The sequence below is a fragment of the Xylaria bambusicola genome, assembly GCF_022495145.1.
Source record: "Xylaria bambusicola strain CBS 139988 unplaced genomic scaffold F5B22scaffold_21, whole genome shotgun sequence".
Lineage (NCBI taxonomy): Eukaryota > Fungi > Ascomycota > Sordariomycetes > Xylariales > Xylariaceae > Xylaria > Xylaria bambusicola.
In genome coordinates, this window is record NW_025953574.1 from 62032 (window position 1) to 85933 (window position 23902).

Genomic DNA, 23902 nt, shown 5'->3' on the forward strand with positions numbered 1-23902 from the left:
ATTCTTATATGCCCTTGCTTCCGTTTGCACCCCCCACAGTACCTACGAAGTAGTCCCCACTAGGTATGTATTTCCCAATGGCCTCAACCCCGCCAAAACATACCTACCTACCTCCCTACAGCAGGCACTAGTCTTACTACCTACCTAGAGGTAACAACAGCAATATCAGGCAGCCTAGATTAAATATATCTTTTCTATTGTTATTAAACCGCTGCTATTGTATCGTCACGAATCATATATGTTCAAGTTTTGATGTCACTGCTGTGCATGTGCTATGCAGCAGTGTTGAGGCGCATCAAACAGTCATAGCAATATGCACTCAATCTTCTTCCTCAGCTTCCTCAGCTTCCTATGTCTCGCCTGTGCCCGCGCCTCGCGCATCCCCGGCCTCCCTCCAGTTCAAAGTGACGGCCTAATTCAAGTATCAACGTCCCTCGACCCTCAATCGCTCGCACCCGCATCATCGCCGCCGCCGTCCTTCTTGCGCCGCCTCTTCGACCGTCTCCCCTCCATCTCATCCTCGCGAGCTTCGGCAAGCGACCTCACCCGCTGGATAAATGACCGCCCGAGACTTATTCAAGGCTTAAAGGAATACGAGGACCAAGTCGTAATTCGCTTCAACATTTCTGATGCCAAAGATGCAGCGGCTTTGCGCACTGTTGTCGACCGCATGCTTTTAGATGTATGGGACTTCACCGAGAGCCGTGTAGATATCCGAATTCCCAGCCGACGCATTCGCTTTTTAACTCGTGCTCTACCCTCATCTCTACTCGACAACCACTCCATCCTCGTTCCAGACCTTGCACGTGTGGCTGCTGCGACTTACCCCAGTAGTCGTCCAAGTCTGGGTCAAAACCCCCATCAACATTTTCATCAAGGCACCACGCCCGCATCTCAGGATCCCATCAAATATGACATTGCCGATGTCTACTTTCACGATTACCAGCCATACTCTGTCATAGTGGCTTGGATGCGACTGGTCGACTCTATGTTTCGAGGCCGTGGTCTTATACAGATGATTAGTATCGGGAAGTCTTATGAGGGTCGGGATATCCCAGCTCTACGAGTCGGAATTAGGCCTGACCATGTTACCTCGGGTCACCGGCGTGAGATTATCCTCGTAACTGGTGGCTTCCACGCCCGAGAGTGGATTTCCACAAGCTCGGTTAATTATGTTGCGTGGTCCTTTATTCAATCTATGGATGAAGATCCCGTAGTCAAAAAGATCCTAGAGCGTTTCGACTTCGTTTTCGTTCCGTTATTGAACCCTGATGGGTATGACTATACTTGGGAGGTTGACCGTTTATGGCGCAAGTCTCGACAGCGGACTAAGATGTCATATTGTCCAGGGCTTGATCTTGACCATTCCTTCTCGTATCAATGGGACTCGGAAGGTCGTCAGCATGAACCTTGCTCGGGAAGCTACGGCGGCGAAGAGCCACTTCAAGCTGTCGAGGCTTCTCAATTGGTAAACTGGGCAAGGAATGAGACCGAGAACGGCTTCAAGTTTGCGGGGTATCTTGATCTACACTCGTATTCCCAGCAGGTCCTTGTCCCATACTCTTTCTCATGCCAGGTCCAGCCACCCAACATCGAAAACCTCCAAGAAGTTGCCATGAATTTAGCCAAGCACCTGAGGCTATCAAACGGAGAGTCCTATACGGTGGCGTCGGCTTGTGGCGGTAGTGGCTCAGAATCGATTGGACCATTCGTCGAAGCTAGAGGGGGCTCCGCGATCGATTATTTCTACCATGAACTCAAAACTCGTTACAGTTACCAAATCAAGTTGAGAGACACGGGAAGCTACGGTTTTCTTTTGCCAAGTGACAACATCGTCCCCGCCGGCGAGGAGATTTTTCAAGCTATGAAATACTTGGGTGACTTCTGTATGTTTACCACCTACATTCCCCATCCCTACCCATTGCTGCACAGGCTACGCGCATGCTCGTCGCTTGACACCATGCGAGGATTAGTAGAAAATATTAGTTACTAACATTATTTGTGAAGTGCTCGGGAACAATGGTCATGAATGGTTACAAGAAAGCGACGGAGACGAGCAGGAGCCCCCTACCAAGGATGATGAATTACCAATTACAGAACTACGGAAACGCCAACCGGAAAACATGAGCGGTGATGAACATACATGAGATGCTGCAACATTTTGAATATGTGTTAAATATTGAAAGAAATGTAACAATTAACTATACTAGTAACGGAAGCATCTTTGGCGTTTGGTCATTGGGCTAATAGGTAGCAGAGAAGGTTTTACGATTAATACAGCTTTATGCATGCTTTAATCAAACGCTGTGCTTTTACCAGTAAGGCAAAAGTTACTGTTCCGGTCTGTATGCACGCCCGACAATAATATCGGCTACAAGACACTATGTACACAGTAGGGCTCTGGACCTTGACTGTAGCCAAAGTGGTGATTCTCCCCAGAAGCTAGCGAGCTGGTGATCGTATGCTCCATTACGGGTGACATACTACTATGAGTGAGAACCAAGTGCCGGATGTCTCGCATGAACTGGGAACATTTACATTATATAACCTAGTTGATGGACTGTTGTACAAGTTATCTTCCTTTGTTGCACTAGGCGCTTTCTGCAACATTTTAAATATTCACAACATGCTAAACCACCAACACCTGAGTTAAACACTCGTCTTTCCTGCATAGCTTATAGCATATTCCAGCACGTCAGGACGGCCATAGTCGTGAGCGCCATCTTCCCCAGCTGGGAGATGAGATAGCCGGGCCCACGGCCCGGAGGCCCAAAGTTTATGTATCCGATGGCGTACAAGACACGTCCGAACACCCACGTACTGCCGGCCCAAGTAGCCTGGCTAGGGTAGCCCACTCCAGCGATAAGCAGGGCCGTGATGAAAGAGCTGTGGTTCTCGATGAAATTTGCGTGGGCGCGCTGCGCGAGATTGAACTTGAGCGCCTTAGGATTCTTCTCGATCTCCTCCTTTGTCGCATATGTATTCGGGTAAGGCACCCCGCTTGCATTGCGCGTCATGGACGTCATGATCTTGTGGGCCGTGTTCACGAAGACGCTGGCGGTCGCGACGGCTAGGATGTAGCTGTTTCAAACGAAAGAGAAGATCGAGTCAGCGCAGTGTTCTGATGAGCCTTGCAGGTAAATTTGTGAAGAATTGTGTTGTCTCAACAAGTGAATATCTCTTTTCAACTTACCCGTACTCCTTAGGAACTTCCAGTATAAAAGGCATTGTGGATAGGATGTCGAAGCTGGAGGCTAGAAGTCCAAGACAAGCGAGGGAATGCTGCAGATGAGTGTTCTGATATAAGTACTTTCAGTGCTGTCAACGGAGATGGCGACTAGAAAGATGGAGAATGGATGATTAGCAGAACTAGGCTATTTATCTCCCCAATCCTCCCACCTTTTATATACAGGTATGCGGAACGGGACAAGTGTCTCGTCCGCGTTTTAGAAAACGAAACGAGATTAACCTTAGTATCGAACCCGTGCTCTAAGCGGACTAGGCACGACTGGCTGCGATCTCATGTGTCGTAGCGAATCGTAGGCAACCAAGAGTCGTCAATCTCGTGTGGTTCAAGGGTCCAAGATTAATAATACGGGTCTAGTTCATCAAAGCTCTACTATGTAATAGAGAATCGGACGAATATAGGTTACGAACTCTGGCAGATGTGTCCCAGCCCGTCCGCCGGAACTCCGCCGAGCGGGACAACAGCGACCCGAATGCGATCGAATCGCCCAGGCAGCGGAGGGCCAGACGCTGCGGATTGGGGGAAAGTGTCCGCGATGGATTGCAACTATTCCCCCGTGATACTACTAGGCTACTGGCTGTCTAAGGCGGTAGAGCTTCGTCTAGGTATAATGACCTCGAGGCTCTACTGTAAGAAGAACAATTGCAACATTTCTCAACTTATATGCATTTCTAGGTATCGAATTGGATTGACCAATCACTCACCATGGCCTGGGACTTTTGTCGTCCGAATGCGTCCCATTATGGCTAACAGTGGGCTAGGGACTCGTCCCCTGACTCGTCCCCTGACTCGGAAGGCAGCTAGCTGTGAGCGGATATTATGTAATTCTACTTAGGTAAACACTGTTTTGAATGGATACTTGAACACGTTTACATCTTCCATCTGGTGGGAGCCTCGAGGAGTTATATCCGGAATAGTCAGGATCACGTTTCATGGTATGAAGTTCGGAGATAGGGAATGCGGAATACAGCTTCTTCCCGCAGAATAACCTCAACAATGGCATTTAAGGAGTGAGAAGCCAGGCTATATATAGTATTACCTACTTACGCCGAGTGCCCTTTGGATACGATAATTACAACTACTTAGGTAGGTAGAGGGGACCCAAAAAAAACTTGCTTACCTACCAGCAGCGATCGGACTGTTACGAATGCTAATGAGCCAGATTTGCGTTGGTAAGAAGCAACTACAGGCAACAAGGATTTATTGTGAGGTCATAAGAGGTAGTAGATAGGTTTCCGCGTGTACAATTCACTACCTAAATCACTAGGTATCTTGAAATCCCCTGGGCAGGCAAGTCTAGGTATATGAAGTTGCGATGTGGAAGCCTACCTAGGTAAAAGTACTCACTCAGCTTGGAAGCTACCTAAGGTATAGCGAGCTGGTACATGTAGGTACTTGGTTCCAGCATATGCTGTTGGTATGTAGTTACTAGAGGTTATGCATGTACTGGTCAAGGCTTTGCACCGTCTCGCTGTGGCTTACGTGCGAGATGCAACTAGCCAACACCGATCGACCTCTATTCAACATCCATCTATCAAGAATGCCCCACGATTAGAACTCCCAATAACGAAACGACGTAATTTAGGGTCAAAGCATCAGCAACGTCAACAATCTGTCTACTATCTTCTAATCAACCTGCCTTGGCCCTGGCTATACATCCGTAGACGGCCCGCTTGGGGGGGCCGTACTCCATCACTATGAGTTCCTGTAAGTCACCGAAGCTGTCGCTCTACCGCCTCTCGCCTCTCAACTGGCTTCCCCCTTTTCCTGCCATCCTCTCCCGCACACGCCCGCGCTCTGTCGCCTTCTCCCTTCCCATACCAGGCTAACTCAGTCTCTCTCTAGTAAAACAGTTTATCCGTAATGTGCGCGCCACGAAGACGATTGCCGATGAACGTGCCGTCATTCAGAAAGAAAGCGCTGCCATTCGAGCCAGTTTTCGCGAAGAGAGCCATGACCACAACGTGAGGTACGAATCCGATATCTCTTGACTGCTAGCTTGGAAGTTCAGCCTTTCAACTTGCATATAACTGACGGTGTTAGGCGAAACAATGTTGCGAAACTACTTTATCTCTTCACGCTCGGCGAGAAGACCCATTTCGGCCAGATAGAGTGTATAACGCTGCTCGCTTCACCGCGATTTGCCGACAAACGTCTGGGCCATCTAGCGACCAGTCTTCTGCTAGATGAAAAGCAAAGCGTCCTTACACTAGTCACCAACTCTCTTAAAAGGTACCACCCGCTCTCTGCTTGCTCAGCTTCAATGTGTCTACCTGAAGATTGACGTTTTCTCCTTCTGCTCCAGTGACTTAGGCCATTCGAACCAGTATATCGTCGGGCTCGCCCTCTGTACCCTAGGGAACATTGCTTCTATTGATATGTCTCGAGACTTGTTCCCCGAAATTGAGAATCTGATATCCACCGCCAACCCTTACATTCGAAGAAAAGCCGCGCTCTGTGCTATGCGGATATGCAGAAAGGTGCCTGAGCTACAGGAACATTTTGTCGAAAAAGCTTCACAGCTTTTGTCGGACCGGAATCATGGCGTTTTACTCTGCGGCCTAACGCTGATTACGAGCATGTGCGAAGCCGAGGAGGAAGAGGGTACTGACGAAGGCATTATTGAGAAATTCAAGCAGTTCGTTCCACTGCTTGTAAGGACATTGAAGGGGCTTGCAACATCTGGCTATGCCCCAGAACATGATGTCATGGGTATTACCGACCCTTTCTTGCAGGTCAAGATTCTTCGCCTCCTGCGTGTACTTGTTCGTGGAGACGCTGAAGGCACTGAGCAAATCAATGATATATTGGCGCAAGTAGCCACGAACACCGATTCATCCAAGAATGTGGGCAATTCGATATTATACGAGGCTGTACGTACGATTCTTGACATTGAGGCTGACTCTGGCTTGAGAGTGCTTGGCGTCAACATCCTTGGCAAGTTCCTTACAAACAGGGACAACAACATCAGATATGTGGCCCTAAACACATTAATTAAAGTGGTAGCGATTGAGCCCAATGCCGTCCAACGACATCGTAACACTATCCTCGAGTGTTTGCGAGACCCGGATATCAGTATAAGGAGACGAGCTCTTGATCTCAGTTTCACACTCATCAATGAGAGCAACGTTCGTGTACTCATTCGCGAACTACTCGCATTCTTAGAAGTTGCGGACAACGAATTCAAACCTAGCATGACGAGCCAAATCGGTATTGCTGCTGACCGATACTCTCCTAACAAGCGGTGGCATGTAGACACAATGCTGCGAGTGCTAACACTTGCCGGGAACTACGTGAAAGAACCTATCCTTGCCTCGTTCGTTCGACTCGTAGCTACCACACCAGAGTTACAGACCTATGCTGTACAGAAACTGTACATCAGTCTGAAGAAAGATATCACCCAAGAGAGTCTGACGCAAGCTGCCGCTTGGTGCATTGGAGAGTACGGAGATTCCTTGCTAAGGGGAGGCCAATACGAGGAGGAAGAGCTAGTACAAGAAGTCAAGGAACATGAAATCGTTGATCTATTCACAACTATCCTCAACAGCAGTTATGCGACGCAAATCACCACACAGTACATTGTCACAGCGCTCATCAAGCTCAGCACTCGACTGTCTGATGCCTCACAAGTCACACGGCTGCAGCATTTGTTGCAACAATACCAGACTACGCTAGACGTCGAGGTCCAACAGAGAGCTGTAGAGTATGGCAATCTCTTTGCTTTCGACGAAATTCGACGCGGTGTTTTTGAGAAGATGCCTCCGCCTCAGATCAAAGAAGAGTCTCGGGTCCTCGGCGAAGCCACCAAGAAGGCTAAGAAGGGTGCCAATCGCAAATCGAAGCTCGTCGCCAAACCCACAACAGATCAAGATCTGTTAGATCTCATGGGGGATAGCACATCTGCACCCATGACTTCACCCACAAACGGGGCACCAAGCAATACAGATCTTCTCGCCGACATACTCGGTGGAAGTGCATCACCGACTACTTCTCCGCCACCCCAGTCCGCTACTAATGCGTCAATAATGGATCTCTTTTCTCAAGGCCCAGCTCCTTCAACACCAAGTCCTGCGCCCCCCAGTTCCGGCTTAGATGTGTTTGGAGCACCTCCACCCCAGCAACCAGTCGCTGCTGCCTCTCCCGCAGGGCTACCATGTTATGATACAAACGGCGTGAAGGTCGTTCTCTACCTCCAACGTAATGCTGAAGGAGCCGTGCAGGTGACGGCGCGATTTTCGAATTCTTCGGGTACTCAATTATCGGATGTTGGCCTACAAGCCGCTGTGCCAAAGACACAGAAGTTACAGCTCATGAGTATCTCTAACCCGAATATCGCTCCAGGCGGCGAAGCAACGCAAATGATGAGAATTATGGGTAGCAAAGGAGTAAGTAAACCCATGTTTCATTAAAGCCCTTCCCAACCTCACTAGTCATTCACGTCCTTTCATCTATGAATGTGCTAACCTCAGCGTGTATTAGCCTCTACGGCTAATGTTGCGAGTTGGCTACAAACACCCATCAGCTGGTCAGGTGATGGATCAAGTGAAATGGACGGAACCTTCTTAAGCTGTCGATAAGCGAATAGGTACTGCCCGAAGAGCTGGATTAAGTCATTTTGGAGAGGAGACAGCAGCATCGTATTTGTAAACACTGGGATAGGCTGAGTGTTATTATGAGCTCACTGGCGGCTCAGCTAACAGCAGGGTTTGTTGATCGGGGGTTGGGGGTAAAAATATATCAAATAGAAACCGGAATTATATTCCACTTGTGTTCTGGCTACGATTTGGGTATTCTCACAACTGTGGTTATTGTGATGAGCGTAGGAATTGTGTAGTTATGAACACATATGTCATTATGCTTACCCTCGCCCGTCCATGTGACATGAGCGCGGCTATTATCCACTTCGTGAAGATAGCCACATCGCATGGGAAACGCTGTCACCCTCGCATATCATATGCACAGTCTACCACCACTTCTCACACAAGACACGATGAGGCTCTATACTCAGACCGCCCTCAGCCTCACCACCCGTGAGCTTGGCAACGAAGTCATCCGTCATGGTCGGAACGCCACAAACGTACACAACGGCGAATCGTGGATTGCCCACGGCCTTGGCAACGTCGGCGTCAACGGTACACCTGCGTTGGTGGAAGGCAATCGTAAAATTACCCTGATCATTATTCCCATCCTTAGTCTCATTGTCCCTCCCAGCAACTGTAATTCTGTCCTTGTCCCCCTTCTCACCATCCGTGTCGGCGTCTTCTTCGGTGTCCCCGCCCGTCAAAAAGACCTCCAGTTCCCCTTTGACGCGTCCCTCGTGGAAGACTTGCGCTATCCTCTCGAGGAAGAGTATGTTTCGGGCATTTCTACCTGCGCTCCCCTCGGACACGCCGGGGTCTTTCGCCGAGTACAGAAACCGCACTTCCAGGGCGGGTGCGGCGGCCGAAGAAGAAGAAGAAGAAGCAAGGGAAGAGAGCATCGAGACGAGAGGGTTCACTCCGACGCCGCCGGCGACGAAGACGACGCGCCGCAACGAGCGCACGTTGATGCCTGGTGGTGGCCACACGAAGCCACCGCCGACGCGCACGCGGAGCTCTTGGCCGATGATAGCACTGGAACTTCCATACAGCCAGGCGGCCGGCGGGTTCTCCGGCGATTTCTGAACCGCTAGCTCGAGGAATGGACCTTCTTCTCTCTTCGGCGGCGCCTTTTTCTCGCCGGCAGAATCTTCGCCTTCACCGACTGGAGGGTGCGCTAGGCGCGCCTGCTGTGGTGTCGAAGTGATGGTGAATCCGCCGGCAGTCTCGACGCCTGGGATATACACATCGAGCCATTGACCGGGTAGAAACTATATAAATTCACGCAGTTAGATTGGTGGTCTATAATGAATTACCCTTAGCCTTCTTTCATGGATGATGTTAGGCTGTATCGCACATTGATGCGAACAAGCTAATCAGATGAAATAAGGGCTCGGGTGTGCTCATCATTCCCATTGACATACGCGGATAGGAGGAGAATCGCGTGGAATTCCTAGACGAAAGATGCGCGTTGTGTCGTTGACGTCCTGGATGTGTTGGAGGATGACGGTGTGGAGCGACTAGGTAGATGAAGCTTCTATGTCAGCGCTTGCACTCTCTAGTATTACAATTACATTATATATATATATATATATATTGATTAGCATAGGAATGCATTGTATCGCTCACCTTGTCTCGCGGGTCCGCTGTAGTTCTCTGGAGGTGATCTGGCTTGGACATAGTGTTTGTTATCGGATCGAAAGTGGGATGGATGTTTTAGTTCTCACCCCCAAAGCTCAATTTTGGTGGGGGTTGAAGATGCTATTTTCTATCTCAGTTCCCCTCAGCATTCCCACTTCGCCTCGATTTTTCTTCTCAATTGACCTTTTAGGCTGCTAACTGACGACATCGCCCTTGTAAATCCCACGAACTAACAACAGTGCACTCTGGGAGTGGTGGCCTTCCTCATGCTGTCCTGTGCCATGAACAACTGCCTGGCCCATTCCGTCTTAAACACTTTCATACCATATCGACATGTGGCCAGGAATTGTATCTCGCCTAGAGCCATACGCAGCTAATGATGCCATTTTACATAGTAATATAATACATTTCTTTGGCTCTACGTTACCGACAAGTTCGCAAGGGTCGTTTACTTTTATCTTACTGGCTCCATACTTTCACAACTAACACATTTGGCTCGTTATCTCTTCGATATTTCGGAGAATTGGCCCAAGACGCACCAAAAATATCCTTAGCCTCGAAGTTACGCGGAAGATCCATTGACATAAGCCATATACGGCGGCCTGAACAGATCATACCGACCGAATTGAACCGACTACTCTTCGACCTGAGTCAGATCCAGTTTCCTATGGGGGCCTGGTCTGGCGAGCTATGACTGTATAAACGCATGCTTTGAACATCATCATCTGAACTACTCATCTTATCCTCCTTACCCGATTCAGGACAGGGGCTCCAAAGGCATTCTGATCTTCTGTCTTTCCGTGCCAAGGGTGATGGAGTATGCCGGAGCCATTCCGCCTCAGTCAAGCTAAGAACACGAGCTCGGTGTTCAATTTGATTATTGAGCGAGGTGATATCTGTCGTAGAGCATAGGACGTCGCCGGTTTTGGGCGGAGACGATCTCAAGTGAAGCGAGTCAAATTGGGTAAGCTGTCTCTCTAGGACGCTGCCGGTGGTCGGAATGTACCCTGCTGGAGAAGGTAGCTCGGGCGAGTGAGAGGCTTCAGTGGAGGTAGGGGAACTGGCATAGTCTGAAAAGGATGTACCCTCTTCAACTCCAGCGTTGACCAACTCCAGTGCCTGCATCGATTCCGAAGTAATCAACATAGGTTGTGCTGTACTTAGCCTGATCTCTTCATTTTCAAAATCTTCGCTTTCGACGTACTGTTTTAAGGATGGCGTCAATGATGGGCAGAGTGATGATGCTGAAGCAGGTCTTGTCTGGACAGTGGGAACCTCAGGTAGTGGACGTTGCTGTGTTTGATTAGAGAGTTCCATCTCGAGAGCTTCAGTATTCACCTCAGATGGCTCATTTAATGAAGGGGGTGAGAACTCAGGAGGGCTTTTGAGAGAATATTCTTCTCGAGGATTAGACTTTACGTGGCCGACCTCGAGACTACTAGTAAAGCTAACGTCGTCATCGAAGATACGAGACTCTAGTGGCGAGGAACCAAAGGTAAAGCGTCTAGGAGGTGGAGAATTAGATCCAGAGCTCAATGGTACTGCGGAGCGTTCTCGTTGTAAGTCGAAACTACGTTTAGAGGCTGGCGAAGCATCGAGCCCTGGTTGCGGGATGAGATTGAGCTGCTTGAGGTATTTCATAGACCGATAATGAAAACAAAATGTAGCATAAGGAGCGTCTTTAGCATCAATCAGGTAGTAGTTATAGTACGTGGCGTCCTCTGGGTTGTCGACGAGACCGCCGCTGGGAGAGCTGGTAGAAAAGTCATTTCAGCATTCAATTAATGGACCGATTTCAGGGTAGGTATTCAATGAATATCAACAGCCGTAAATATAACGAAGGAGGGGGCATGCTTACGTGATTCCATAGCGTTCCTGATTTCGATAGGAATCAAGTTCAAGTGCAACACGTTTGCGCCCTTTGCATCGAAAAGCCTGCACCTCAATGACGCCTCCATCTTCGGCAACAGATTTGTTGTCAAGACCAGGCATGAAATGGAAGTATCGTGTCTCAATCCCAGGATACCCCGCCGCATTGTTTCCACCAGCTTCTTCCCATTTGTGGTCTGGCTTATACAGGGCCCTGACCACAATACCCGCGGAGCGAGTGTTGGTATTAATGCCCCATGACGAGATGTGACGTCCGTTCATAGCCATCTTGAAGAACATGCAACGTGACGGGGGTGGCGATTGAGTGACGAGATAGCGTATCCAGAACTGCTCTCCTGAAGGCATTTCCTATCAGCACGGGTACCAGAACGGCGGGTAGTGGTGGCAACATACCAGGCAATGAGGGAATATATACAGATATGCGTGGGTTTACCTTCTTCAGACGAGTTGGGTCTGTTCCATCTAATGGTGGCGAGACAATGGTTTGTGATGGTCGGCCTGTTCCCGAATGGGTACCATTGTTCACTGGAATTGTTGTTGCTCTCAAAAGACGAACAGAAGATCCCTCGGGATGAGGATATTCGGTTATTTGTTTTGCTTCGAGGCTCGCATGTATGGAAATCTCTATTCCTCTGAAATGCGGCATGTTGAAGCGGATGCAGACGAGCTTGAAGGTAAAGGGCGGGGATGCAGGCGGAGTTCTGCAATAGGGATACCTCTACTCCTGAGCTGGCTCTTTATTGTGATTGTCGAGTTCTCGGATGAGAAACTTATGGCAGGACGCTCGTATGGAAGACACAGTGAAGTTGAAGAGAGACAGAATTAACGCAGCAAGGTTGGACTACTGCAAAGACCCGTGAAACGTAGGAGTAAAACGGGAGACGTCGAGGCGGGAAAGAAGAGGAAGCAAAGGAGAGGAAGGAGGGTCCATCGAAGGGCACTTCTGGCAGGTACGCATCGCAGGCACAGGTGGAAAGCGCAACAGACTGGGCACTTCGAACTCAGGTAATCGTGCAAGTCATCATGGTATACGTGTGCAGGAATGGGGGTGCCTTACATGTGTTCGAGCTTAGTGCCACATTCATGTTTGTATCAAATATAGGTAGGATATATGTACCTGAAAGCCGTGTGGCTCTCACCCCATCCCATCCTATCCTATCTATCCTATCCTACTACCTACCTAGGTAGCATTCTCGCCTTTTTCTCGAGGACGAGAAAGTGCAATCGCTTAGGCAGTAAATTCTTCGCTCTTCTTCCTCACCACTTCCTTCTTGCCACTGTCTCCTTCCCCCGTCGACATTTATTGAGACATTCAGCATCATAAAGTTCTAGCAATTGAATGAATCGGCTCATATCAATGAGTTGATGTTTGTTTCTTGGAATTAGCCTTGAGTGTCCTCAACTATAGTCTCAAAAGGTTGATCTGAGGCTGTTTCTCGCTCTGTGAGAACCCTTCGGCAGTAGACTCAGTGCTAGAAAAGGCAAATGGTTGCTCTCGATAAATGAATTTTGGCTTTAATTTAGCACAATCAAAGCTTGGAGTTGATCGTACTGCAGTGAACAACCAGGTTGAATTTGTTCTCAACGAACAAGTGATTGTATGTTCATTTGGATCTTCAGGAGGACGTGGAGAGAGCCATATGATGATAATGATGATGATGTACACAACGACTTGGGTGCTTCAATGAGTAGTTAACTGTTATCATCCACCTCATATCTGAGTTCATAGGGAACCATAGCTGCAGAATGTGTCTGAGTAGGTAACGCAATAGTGCCAAACCAAAGCACCTGTTTATTGCCAGTGGAACGAATGGTCATCGATTCCACCCGAGGTCCACCTACTATGTACATGTATCGATCGACAAAATGTGGTATACACTGATCGACAGAATGCTCATCAGCCTCCTAACACCTGTTTCGTGTCCTCCTCCTTATCGATCAAGCCCAGATTCCTTATTTGGCCGGCACTCGGCGCATTATCCCTCGCTGATGAAGCCTCGGCTTTTCTATACGCAGCTTGTAGTTGCTTGATTCTCGCGGCCTACGACGGGTGGTGCCGGCTAGTTAACAACCAGTATCCCTGTGTGGGCAGGTGAGGGTATACAACTCACCTCCTTCTTGTGGTGTAGACACTCGTAATAGTCCTCTAGTACAGGAGCACACTTTTTCTTGCCCGTGTCATCTTCGGACGATGTATTGACGACATAGCAGGCGAGGACCTCCTGCCAGAAAGGAAAGCATCGGCTGGGGCCTGCGAATCACAATCGTACGGGTTAGCTGTGGCTGGTCAAGCGGTCGTCGATGGGGAATCGGGAGACTCGATAGGCGACAGACCTCCGTGCAAGCCGAATCCAGAGGCCATGTTGGAGGATTCGTGAGACGGCACTCGACAAGATGTATGGGCTCGGGCGTCGAGGGTCGAGGGTCGAGGAAGCTCAATTGGAGCTGTATCGGCTGGTTGTCGTTGGTTATGGGACTGATTTAATTGAATGAATGAATGTAGTTGGCTCCCCGGATCGAGGTGGGTACCTCTGAGATGGATGAGGTCGACGTCGCTACATATACTGTAGGCGTGTGGTCCGAGTTGCGCTACTGATTGGTCCCGAGAGGAGTAGCGTGCCCGGCGGTGCTACAAACACACCTATCTATTCCTAGCCAACCCCATCTGTGCATTGCGCATTGTACCTACCTGGCCACCCGCCCGCAATCTGGACACAAGAGTGATGCCATTCATCTGTAGAGGTGCACAATTCTAGGTTAGTGCTTGGATTCGAACGATACAATCTTGGAAGTCACAGAGGTTCTTCTAATCCGCCACACCATCCATTTACGAGCCCTTCTTTTGGAGACGCTCGTTTAGCCCCGTGGCTCGTCCACCGTTATCACCTCGCTACGCACAACAAGCATGCCTTCACCTTTATAAAGCTTGAAAATGGCAGCCTCACTGTCTCCGCCGAGAGTCCTCTTGCTTGCTGTCCACTTTGCCACTAAGTCTGATGTCCAGAGCTTGGCAGCACTTGTCGCCCACTACCCCCATGTCCTGCGACCTGAGCTGATTTTGAGAGTGCTTCTCACCTGTCTTCCCGAGACCCTTCGATCGACTGAGTATGTTGGGCTCATAGAACGCATCGAAGCCGGTGACATATATTCGGAGCCCGATCTATCCATCCAATTTGACTCGTCTTCCATTCAGGACATTACTGATGCCGAAGCGGCGAAGAAGACCCGTCGCCTACGTCTAATTCCCTTAACTTGGGAACGTGCGCCAGCGAGTGCACTCCAGGACCCTGTATCGCTATTTCTACTTCGCCGCGCCCACCGTGTCGACCAAGAGGCAGGCCTTCTTACACAGCTTCCCGACCTGATCGTGCCGTTTCTTCAGCATGCCCCATGTATTCGTACCTGGGCCATTTCGGTTTTGCTCCCTTTGCTCCGTCGTAACTACGAGTATTACCCACACGATCCCGTCTCTCTCACACTTGAATCTTTTGAGCGCTTAGATAGCCGGGAAGCTGTGGCTCTTTTGCTGTCGCAAACTGGTGTTCGTGATGAGGACTTGCCCCATGTTGGAAGAGATCTCCGCGGCTTAATAGGACCATGGATGTACAACGAGGAGAGATGGGGTGCTCTGATAGAAAAGCAGAGCTCCACAGGAGACACCAAAGGCACATATAGAACTTGTCCGGCTTGGGACCATGTTCTTGAATGGCTTCTCACCCAGTCCTCCGTGTCATGGAAAATAGCTGTCAAAGCCTTTGATCAGTGGGACGGACCGAGCGACGTTGACCTTGGCGGCTACGGTTTCGAATGGTTAGATGACGAGACACAAGGCCTATTGGAACAAAAATTCGCTCGCGCAGCGTTAGCTTCGGCTTATTTGATACCAGAGGGCTCCGTAGATGCCCTTACTGGGGTTAACAGTATTATCACAAAGATAGTGTCACTCCTGGATCAAGATCACTGCCCAACTCTACAAGTAGCTTCCTCCTTGCTCTCGCCGTTCACGCAACCAGAAGACCAGAACCTTATTTCTGCCAAAAGTGCTTCATTGATGCGGAACGGCCTGCTCGAAGAATCAAACTATCTCACTACACCTAATCAGACAACCACGCAGCTCCTCCACGTTTTAACGCTGAGTGCATTTATACTTACAAAAGCTGGTGCGCCTTGCAACGTACGACGAGCCGGAGAGCTAGCCTTTCTCCAGGATGAGCGGGAACAAAAAGCCGAGGCCCTAAGGCTGATTCGTTCATTGAGTGTAAATGGGCCAAGGAATGACGATAAGTACTGGATTCGTGCTAGAAATGAGATTCTGTGGCTTCGTGATTGGGGCGCCGAAGAAGCATACGGCTCTACCGATATCCAGATTCACGGCATATTTGCCCAGCTGAAGAGAGACTTTCTCGAAATTGCGTGTCTCAAGGCCTTCTTAGCAAATACACGTGAGTTATCATTGTACTTTTATTGGATGTCCCGTGCTTACATACATATAGGTTACTCTCTTGCCAGGTCTATCTACGAAGACTCACCTGAGAAACCTCTCAGCACAAATGTACTACAAGACACTGTCGTGGCATCGGCAATGGAGGCGTATGATAATGCGTCCAACCCGCACCGTGGACGTGGTGGGCTTTTAAAATGTGATGATATGTGAGTTTGTCTATGTCCTCGAAATGTAGCAATATCCCTTAACATCCTACTAGTATTCATGCCTTTCCCAAAACTTTGGCGGAAACGCACCCTGCGTCAAAACGAATCGAAGCCTTATTGAGAGCTACTCATGGTCTATCTGAGTACCGCCTAGTCCTAAAGAAAGGAGAACCGTTTACTCCTGTGGTGTTGAGAGTTCATTCTGATCCCGTCTCAATCATCGAGAAGGTTTTGGAACAAAACTCAAAAAGTTACACCAACATACAGGACCTGCTCGAGATTGGGTCTAACATGGTCGATGCTGGCCTTCTCACTAGCGACAAGTCGGGTGATGCAAGAACCAGCACGAATCAACCATCCAATCACCATGCAGTCACTCGTAGACGAATAACAGCAATGTGTGTGGACGCTGCATTGACGGAGGATGACTTCGAAACGGCTTATTCCTACGTGGTTAATCGCGTCGCTTCGGATTCTGACCTTCAACTAGCTGATGAGTACTCATGGAAGGCTGCGTTGCAGGCTGGTAAGTACCGCCGCACGACTCGGACAGTGAAGCCGACACACATCGGAACAGCCAGCGGGAATCTAGATATAAGACACCTTGAACAACGGATCGAGTGTCTATCAGCGGCAGTGCGTATTGCTCCGCCTGCGACTTTACAGGAGATCCTGAATGTCTTTCGAAAATGTGAAGAAGAGCTCAATGCGGCTATCAAAGCCGAAGAAGTTCAGGAGTCAGAGTGGGATGATCGGGGCGATCAGCAAGCGATGCCAGGTGCATTCAGTACCACTGTCCCCGCAGGCGTGGGTAGAAGTGTCCCGAGGTCTTCACGGCATGTTGAAGAGGCTCCTATGTCCTTGTTTGACTTATCTAGAGCTAGCATGGCTAGAGCGCAGTACAACTTCTCGGCCTTGTCGAGTTTGCAACGCAGTGGACAATCAAGAGCGGAGGCGACAGAGGGAGGCTCGGATGACGCGTCCGGACAGCCGCGGGCCCGGAAGAGGGATCAACTACGAGAGGCAGCTGTTGGCACATTGGCTTCCGGTGTCGGCTGGCTTATTGGAGCACAGCCCGTGGATAGGGGTCCGGAAAGAGAATAAACCACCCCAGCTGAAGTGTAATGATGACATAGAAGCACAAAGACTCTCTATGAAATACCATCGCGATTAGCAAGGATGCCTGCAAGTCTATCGTTACATAGACTATCGCGGCCCAAAGGCTGTCATATTGTGATGCTGTTTCCAATCTCTCTCTAATCACCTCACAATGTGAGATCTGAAACAACACATCTATCTGCAGCCGCGGGAGCGAAGATTGCTGAAATTCGTACAGCTCAGAAAATTTGCCTCTCCGCATGAACTAGCAACAGGATAACCAGGCTTAATTGTGCATATCATTAATTCTTTACATAAACCCACCGAGAATGTCTGGCTTCTTATTATCTCAACTTCACTCGCACCCCACACACGAATCTTCCTGTCCAACACACCCCTCAATGCATCCCGGGTACGTCTCCGTCTCCGTCTCCGTCTCCGTCTCCGTTCCATCCTTACCTCGCCGAAAACGGTCCAAGCGAGCCGCGACGCGAAGATGTACGTCCATACCGTTCAAGCGCGCGTCTCGCACCATCTCTCATCCCACTGCTCAAGCCACTGCCACTATTGTTCTCGACATCGAAACGCACAGACTTGGCGGTCTTCGCCGACGCCGGCGTCAAGGGGATAAATTCCCTTTCCTCGTCGTCCTCATCCTCGCTGTTCTCTTTCTCCGAGTCATTGACGCGCCTCTTCTTCGTCGCCAGCGACGAGACCTCCGTCTCAGCAACCCGCTTGCCTTTGCCGCTATTACTGTTATTGCTAGAGCGGATCACATCTAGAAACGCGGCGAATTTCTCCTTCTCTTCTTCGCTCACTAGCCCCTCGATGCCGTCGTCATCGGAGCTCTCGTAGAGAGCCACGGTCGGAGCGGGTGGCGGGCCGGCACTGGTGCTGGTGCTGCGCGGCGTGAGAGGGTTTTGTGCAGTAGTACCCCATGAGCGCGGTGTCTTGAGGCCCGCGATGGCTGAGAACGCGGCGGGAGAAGTATATTCTAAGTCGGCTCTAGAGAAGGATTGCGCGGTGGGTGACTTTAGGGGGTAATGAACGGATGCGACAGCAGTGGCCTGCTTTGCGACAGCCCCGGTGGTTGGGGTCTTGGTCTTCCCAGCCAGCATAGACGAAGACGGCGGGGTGAACGAGACCTTGTTCTTCCCCTTCACGGTATCCGTTCCCTGGTCTCCGAATAGACCTCCGGTAGTGTTCTGCTTCTTCGCGTTCTTGGGTGCGGAGGAATCGGAGAACGTCATGGTCGGCAGCGGCCGCTTCTTGTCCTCGGCACTAGGGGGGTCGGGCATCTGGATGGGATTGAGGGGAATATCGTAGCTGTGGCCAGTCTCCCACCAGCGCCTAAGTGAGTGCATCGTGATGGGTCCGAGATGCAGTCGCTGCCGCTTACCCGTGCTGGATTCCTTGATGGCCCTGCTGAGCGGATCCCAGACTTGTGTGTCGACCGTTTCCGGGTCATAAATGGCGTGACCCGGCTTGGTGACGCAGTGTAGCCGTAGCCGCTCGTCGAGGTGCGGGAAGCGCCTTTCTTGTTCATCCCACGTTATCCAGCCCGTCTCCAAGTTGGATTTTGGCTGCTTGAACTTCTCTTCCTTGCCGGCCCATATCCCGTCGTCATGGTCCTTGTTGTTGACGCGCCACCAGTTAGGATTCCAAACACTTTCGTGTGGATGCGCTGGTTTGTTGCCTTGTCCTTCATAGACTTCTTCAATGCGTGGCCGTTGTGATTTGGCAGACAATTGGGATGTCTTTGTGGGCACACTTTTGACGAGGGGGGGTAGCTTCTCATTATTCTTCGGCTTCTGCTCCTGCTGCACCAAGGGAACCTTCTTTTTGGTCGTCTGTTTTGTTGGTTGCTTTACCTGTCCTGCTTTCGTCGTCGCCGATGTCTTTTTACTCTTTGGCTGCCCCTTTTTGGAATTTGATTCAAACCAACCAGGTGTCGTAACGTTCTTGTTTGATTTTTCGTTCAAAATCTTCTTTTTTTTGGGCGGGCTAAGGTTAAAGAACTCGAGTAACTTCTTGGCTTTTTCTGAGAGCTCGGTTGAGGAAGAGTTCAAGGAGGCGTCGGACTCGTCGACGTCAGCGGAAGGGTTGACAAGATCCTGCGATTCGGAAGATGGAGTGTGAAAGTGCCAGCTCTTCGCAAGTGTCTCAGCAATTAGGTATGCCCAATCTTTATCGCCGTCTTCGGCATTTCCAGCTGCGGCTAACATGGCGCAAGCAGTTTGCTTGATGTCGTCTGAAACATCATTGAAGCTGAGACTAGCTAGCCCACCAGAGTAGTCGTCATCCTCCTCGTCATCGTCGTCACGATCGTCGGCGCAATCTTCAGTCCAGAATCCAGAATCGTATACGAGAGCCATGGCCGCTCTGACATCAGCAGCAGCATCATCGTCAGCGAACGAGCTATCGCTTACACTGCCACTAACTGTAGTATCTGGACCTGTGGTTCGGCTGCTGACATAGACCGTCGAGGGTGTATGAGAGCGGGAACGGAACCGATTTTGTTTCTCGCGGTTTGCCCAATTGCGGAACGAGCGCGCCATGGCCTCGGTAGCACTCAAGCTCGTCTCACTGCGTGCATCAAAGGGCCTATGCTCCAACCGTACGGCCGGGTCAGTACCGGGGACATTGTGGCCTGAATGGTCAGCCACAGTGACCTCGCGGTATTGCTTGCCGAGGGCGGCGGCTATGAGCAACTGGTGCGAGACTCGCCTGACACGGTTGCGTAGAGAGTGCGCCTTCGCCTGGGCTGCCGCCCGAGAAACACGTTCCCTGTAAGCCGCCTCGGACGGGGACGGAGTCGGATCGTCTACGGGCAGTCCTACCTTCTTACGTTCCTCGCGTATCCATTGCCGGGTTTTGTTGATCTCGGCCCATGTTGCATCATCCGCCGCCTTCTTCTTCTCCGCCCGCTTCCGGCGGGAGTGTGCACGCTTGCTCACCCAACCTTGCGTCTGGGCCACTGTTATGTTTCGCGTCTATTAGCAGATAGCTCGACCTGTAGAAATGCATAAGTTAACGATGAAAGGCCTTTTATATATACCTTTCAGACTCAAGCCCATCTGTTGCAGCTTGCACTCTGCCAACGTCTTGTATTCCCGTAGATGAGCCAACTCTTCTCTCAATTTCTGTACTTCGTCACCCGCCGGCGCATTGCCGCCGAGGCTGGAATGGCCTGCCATCTTGGTTGCTTTCTTCTCGGCCTCGACAATGTTTGGGAAACTGTTTACTATCTGTTTTCTGGTTGGAGGGGCAAGGTCACATAATATTTGCGTAGACTAGATAGGTGCCTAAGGCTCATACCAACTGCCCGTCAATTCTGGACAGATATGGGCTATGGGACAAGGGTGAAGGACAATGAGCAGAGGCTACACCCAGACCTCTATAGAATTCCGAGGCTCTTGTCTAAGGCCAAATTCTCTATGACTCAGGCTTTGTTCTTGCTCTTACGAATACCTTTTCTGTATATCGCCATTACCCTAGTAGACGTTTCCGGAAACGGGCACATGGTGTTTGGACTAAGACACTACCTAGCATAGGATGGGCTCATTTCGGCGTCAAGCTGCGCTTTCCACCCTCTATGCAGAGATAATCTAGGTATGCTGGACGAAACCGGAAGAGTCACAAAATTGCCAGTTTCGTTGATTGATTATTTGGATTACAGCTAGTGCGCAGCAGACGTTGGCTACCACTTGACAACCAATTATTCGCTTGAGAAAGATTGCAACAGGAGAATGGAATGCAATACATAGGTCTTAGAAGTCGTATAGCTTGGTCTATATAGTACTTACTTCAATTGCCAATCTTAAACTGTTTTCACAAACCTTGAATGGGAGTTCTTCGTGCATATTAGGAAGTCGAATCCAACAGGGGCAGCTCGGATTCTCCCTTTCCGCCTTTCTTTCTTTCTTTCGAAAAAGACCAAAAGGAAACAATTTGCAGTGTCCTATCCTGGGGATTCTTCTGCCCGCATCTATGCGCAGGGCCGGGGGCTTCGCCTGATGTTTCGGCCCATGTCTTCCTCCCCAAAAATTAACTTTGGGGGTATGCAAACAAATCGCTATTAGCAGTTGATACGGGGTGGGGGATACTTTACCTATTAAGATTCGGGTCTGACTGCTCCTGGCAACATCAGAAGAGCAACATGTGTTGAAAGCCGGGGTAATTGGCAAGGCACTGAATGCGGACTGATGTAATCTGAGAGCGCAGCACCACTAAGAAGGGCCAAGGTGTTACAGTGGCCAGGCTTCGTTATACAATTCAGCATTCTGTTGGGAAATTGAAACGTGGCTGAATGTAGCGATATTTAGGGCGTGAAGCATTTGGTAAATTACGGTATTAAAGTCGAGTCGATTTAATGGTGCACCTTTTTGGAATGATCAATTACGTGTTGCATTCTGCAGGACCACAATGCAGAGCTGTCTCGAATATCTGCTCCGACAATGTTGCTGAAGGCTGGCTCAGTCGTCTTGCTCGTCAAGCTGGAAAAGTAACTCCGGAAGAAATAATGATACACGTGAAAGGCTGAAAGACCGATTCCGATCCCACGGGAAAAGAAGGCTGTGGCGAAGGCGGACCCAAGGGGTTGGTAAATGTGTTGAGTGTGTGTGTAGGGGGGTGTTGCCAGTTGACCTAAACACTTCCTCCAAGAATTTCCCTGGTAAATTCCTGCGACAAACAGTAACGTTGCGAGTAGCACAGGCCCATTGCAACCTTCGCAGCATCCAACCTCTCCTTTTGTAAAAAGAACACGTCCGAAACCAATACATAGCAAAAGGAGAAGGAAATGACAAGGAAAAGCAGGGAAAATGAAAATAAAACACAACGGTTACTCGAAGCCTTTTCCATCCATGTATACCTGCCGAAAACAAACTCCAGAGGTCGCAGTTTTGAATGGTATCTGCCGAATTTGCGTGACCGAGAATTGCGAGCCCACTAGATTTGGGCTGCTTAGTCAGGATAAATCTGATATCCTTGAAAAGGATGGAAAGACACTCTGAATGATGGACTTAAAGTATGAGTGAACTCCATCTAAAAACGCCCACTGCCGCCATACTAGGGGGCGCCAGCATACGGTTCACGGCCATCGGTTCGGGGGGCAGCTTCACCGTAACCAGAAGCAGCGGGGTCACGAGCCCGTTGACCGTCGCGATCAGGGCGGTCGTAGCGGTCTCTCTCATAACCAGGGCCACGTCTGTCGTCGCCACCGCGGGGACCATATCGTTCACGCTCCTCACGGGGGCCTCCATAACGATCAACCCGGCCATAGCTGTCGTCGTTGCGATCACGTCGTTCATATCCACGATCGTGGCGATCATCTCTGCCAGCACCACCACTATAACCGCCTCGGTCTTCACGATAGCTGCGGTCATATCCTCGGTCTTCACGGTAACCACGATCACCGCGGTCCTCGTAGCGAGGGCGGTCGTAGCCACCGCCTCCGCGATAACGATAAGGGTCATCACGGCCGCCGTAACCACCACCGTAGTGACCGCCGCCACCGTATCCACCACCATAACCGCCACCACGACGACGGTCATCAAAGCGAGGACGTCCGTGCTCTATGTACAACAAAGTTAAAACTATGACTACCAAAGGAAGAGTGGGATACTAACCTCTTTTCGGTGGGCCGAAGTATTTTCCGGGGGTAGGGGTTCGGGGTCGCGCACGGCGAGCCTTCTCAATGCTGAGGGACCGTCCTTCTATCTCTTCATCCTGGAGACCTTCCTTGGCAGCATCGGCTTGTTCGGAAGTGACCATCTTGACAAAGCCAAAGCCTCGTGATTCTTTGGTGTGAGGATCTTTCATGATCTGACACTTCTCGACTTCGCCATACTTCTCGAAGAGACGAGTCACTTCGGCTTCGGTGAGGCGAGGATGGATTCCAGTGACGAAGAGGTTAGATCCAGGATTGACAGAACCGTCCTCGTCCTTGTTATTATCTTCTTTAGGAGCCCTGATGACGAATAATTGTGTTAGGTAATGATGCGACAAGGCTGCGGGCACAAGCCGAGAATAATGTTATGGCAGTCGATCAATGGTGTAGCAGGAATTGCTTACCGAGTAGCCTGGGCATTGCCCGGGGAGGCAGATCGGCGCCGGGAGCTATCAATGCCATCGTCGCGGGATGCTCGGGGAGAGGCGCTACGTTGGTCACGCTCATAGCGAGGACCGTCATCTGTTGAAGGCGAAAAATAAAGTGATCAGTGAAGCTGTATAGGCTGGTGATGCTACGACGCTGGCAAGGGCGCAATAACAACCTGCGAACCCTCGTACTTACCATCATAACGATCTCCGTTGGCGGTTTCGTAATCCATTGCAGTGGTTGCCATGGTTGGGCGAGGTAACGGCGTCACTTCTAGGTGTGATGATATGTATAAGCCAATGAATGTCCTCACGGGAGAGAGCAAGGCAGTGCACTGAATACAGATTGCTCTGGCCGAAGGCGCGCGCAGTGTAGCGTTACTACAGGTCTTGTGTGTATGTGAGGATTTTGCAGAGGATATGAACTGTGTGGATGTACCTATGCAAGGAGCTGGGAAAAGATGGAATGACGCGGGCGAAATTCAGGTGTGAGAGTTGAACGATCAAGGTTGATAGTGTCAAGTTTTCAAGTTCGCAGATGCCAGTTCATTGGCTGATGCGGTCAATAGTCGAAAAGACACACAGGCGGCGGAAAAGGAAGTGGAGGAAGGAAATGATGGGCGAAGGGGATAGAGGGGAGAATAGAATTCAGTGATTTCAGAAAATTCAGCTGCAGGCAGAAGGTGGTAAAAATGAGGTG

The 23902-nt window shown here is 50.1% G+C and overlaps 9 protein-coding genes across 9 annotated transcripts; 3 read left to right on the forward strand and 6 right to left on the reverse strand.

Annotated features, from left to right (window-relative positions):
- Nucleotides 1-313: 313 nt before the first annotated feature.
- On the forward strand, nt 314-2147 carry F5B22DRAFT_636396 (uncharacterized protein; the record flags this gene model as incomplete). Its single annotated transcript, XM_047977279.1, has 3 exons — nt 314-404; nt 582-1886; nt 2008-2147. 3 exons carry the CDS (start codon nt 314-316, stop codon nt 2145-2147), a joined length of 1536 nt encoding a protein of 511 aa, XP_047830648.1.
- A 517-nt stretch (nt 2148-2664) lies between these two features.
- On the reverse strand, nt 2665-3446 carry F5B22DRAFT_184493 (uncharacterized protein). Its single transcript, XM_047969449.1, has 2 exons — nt 3194-3446; nt 2665-3081 (listed from the first exon to the last, which is right to left on the reverse strand). Exons 1-2 carry the CDS (start codon nt 3226-3228, stop codon nt 2676-2678), a joined length of 441 nt encoding a protein of 146 aa, XP_047830649.1. The 5' UTR covers nt 3229-3446; the 3' UTR covers nt 2665-2675.
- A 1334-nt stretch (nt 3447-4780) lies between these two features.
- On the forward strand, nt 4781-8078 carry F5B22DRAFT_606951 (adaptin N terminal region-domain-containing protein). The gene is made up of 5 exons (XM_047974956.1): nt 4781-4954; nt 5093-5216; nt 5291-5479; nt 5553-7632; nt 7727-8078. Exons 1-5 carry the CDS (start codon nt 4945-4947, stop codon nt 7811-7813), a joined length of 2490 nt encoding a protein of 829 aa, XP_047830650.1. The 5' UTR covers nt 4781-4944; the 3' UTR covers nt 7814-8078.
- A 132-nt stretch (nt 8079-8210) lies between these two features.
- Nucleotides 8211-9504, reverse strand: F5B22DRAFT_636398 (uncharacterized protein; the record flags this gene model as incomplete). The annotated part of the gene is made up of 3 exons (XM_047977280.1): nt 8211-9095; nt 9249-9344; nt 9454-9504. 3 exons carry the CDS (start codon nt 9502-9504, stop codon nt 8211-8213), a joined length of 1032 nt encoding a protein of 343 aa, XP_047830651.1.
- A 118-nt stretch (nt 9505-9622) lies between these two features.
- On the reverse strand, nt 9623-12338 carry F5B22DRAFT_656043 (uncharacterized protein). The gene is made up of 3 exons (XM_047979935.1): nt 11749-12338; nt 11324-11690; nt 9623-11218 (listed from the first exon to the last, which is right to left on the reverse strand). The coding sequence occupies exons 1-3, from the start codon at nt 11999-12001 to the stop codon at nt 10117-10119; spliced, it is 1722 nt and encodes a 573-aa protein (XP_047830652.1). The 5' UTR covers nt 12002-12338; the 3' UTR covers nt 9623-10116.
- A 169-nt stretch (nt 12339-12507) lies between these two features.
- Nucleotides 12508-13868, reverse strand: F5B22DRAFT_606956 (uncharacterized protein). The gene is made up of 3 exons (XM_047974957.1): nt 13690-13868; nt 13467-13606; nt 12508-13396 (listed from the first exon to the last, which is right to left on the reverse strand). Exons 1-3 carry the CDS (start codon nt 13715-13717, stop codon nt 13253-13255), a joined length of 312 nt encoding a protein of 103 aa, XP_047830653.1. The 5' UTR covers nt 13718-13868; the 3' UTR covers nt 12508-13252.
- Nucleotides 13869-14199: 331 nt separating this feature from the next.
- On the forward strand, nt 14200-17334 carry F5B22DRAFT_184635 (Sec39 domain-containing protein). Its single transcript, XM_047969451.1, has 3 exons — nt 14200-15797; nt 15849-16005; nt 16059-17334. Exons 1-3 carry the CDS (start codon nt 14288-14290, stop codon nt 17107-17109), a joined length of 2718 nt encoding a protein of 905 aa, XP_047830654.1. The 5' UTR covers nt 14200-14287; the 3' UTR covers nt 17110-17334.
- On the reverse strand, nt 17334-20758 carry F5B22DRAFT_184579 (uncharacterized protein). Its single transcript, XM_047969450.1, has 2 exons — nt 20162-20758; nt 17334-20080 (listed from the first exon to the last, which is right to left on the reverse strand). Exons 1-2 carry the CDS (start codon nt 20298-20300, stop codon nt 17559-17561), a joined length of 2661 nt encoding a protein of 886 aa, XP_047830655.1. The 5' UTR covers nt 20301-20758; the 3' UTR covers nt 17334-17558.
- Nucleotides 20759-22173: 1415 nt separating this feature from the next.
- F5B22DRAFT_646627 (uncharacterized protein) lies at nt 22174-23450 on the reverse strand (the record flags this gene model as incomplete). Its single annotated transcript, XM_047978759.1, has 4 exons — nt 22174-22679; nt 22734-23074; nt 23179-23296; nt 23399-23450. The coding sequence occupies 4 exons, from the start codon at nt 23448-23450 to the stop codon at nt 22174-22176; spliced, it is 1017 nt and encodes a 338-aa protein (XP_047830656.1).
- Nucleotides 23451-23902: the final 452 nt, after the last annotated feature.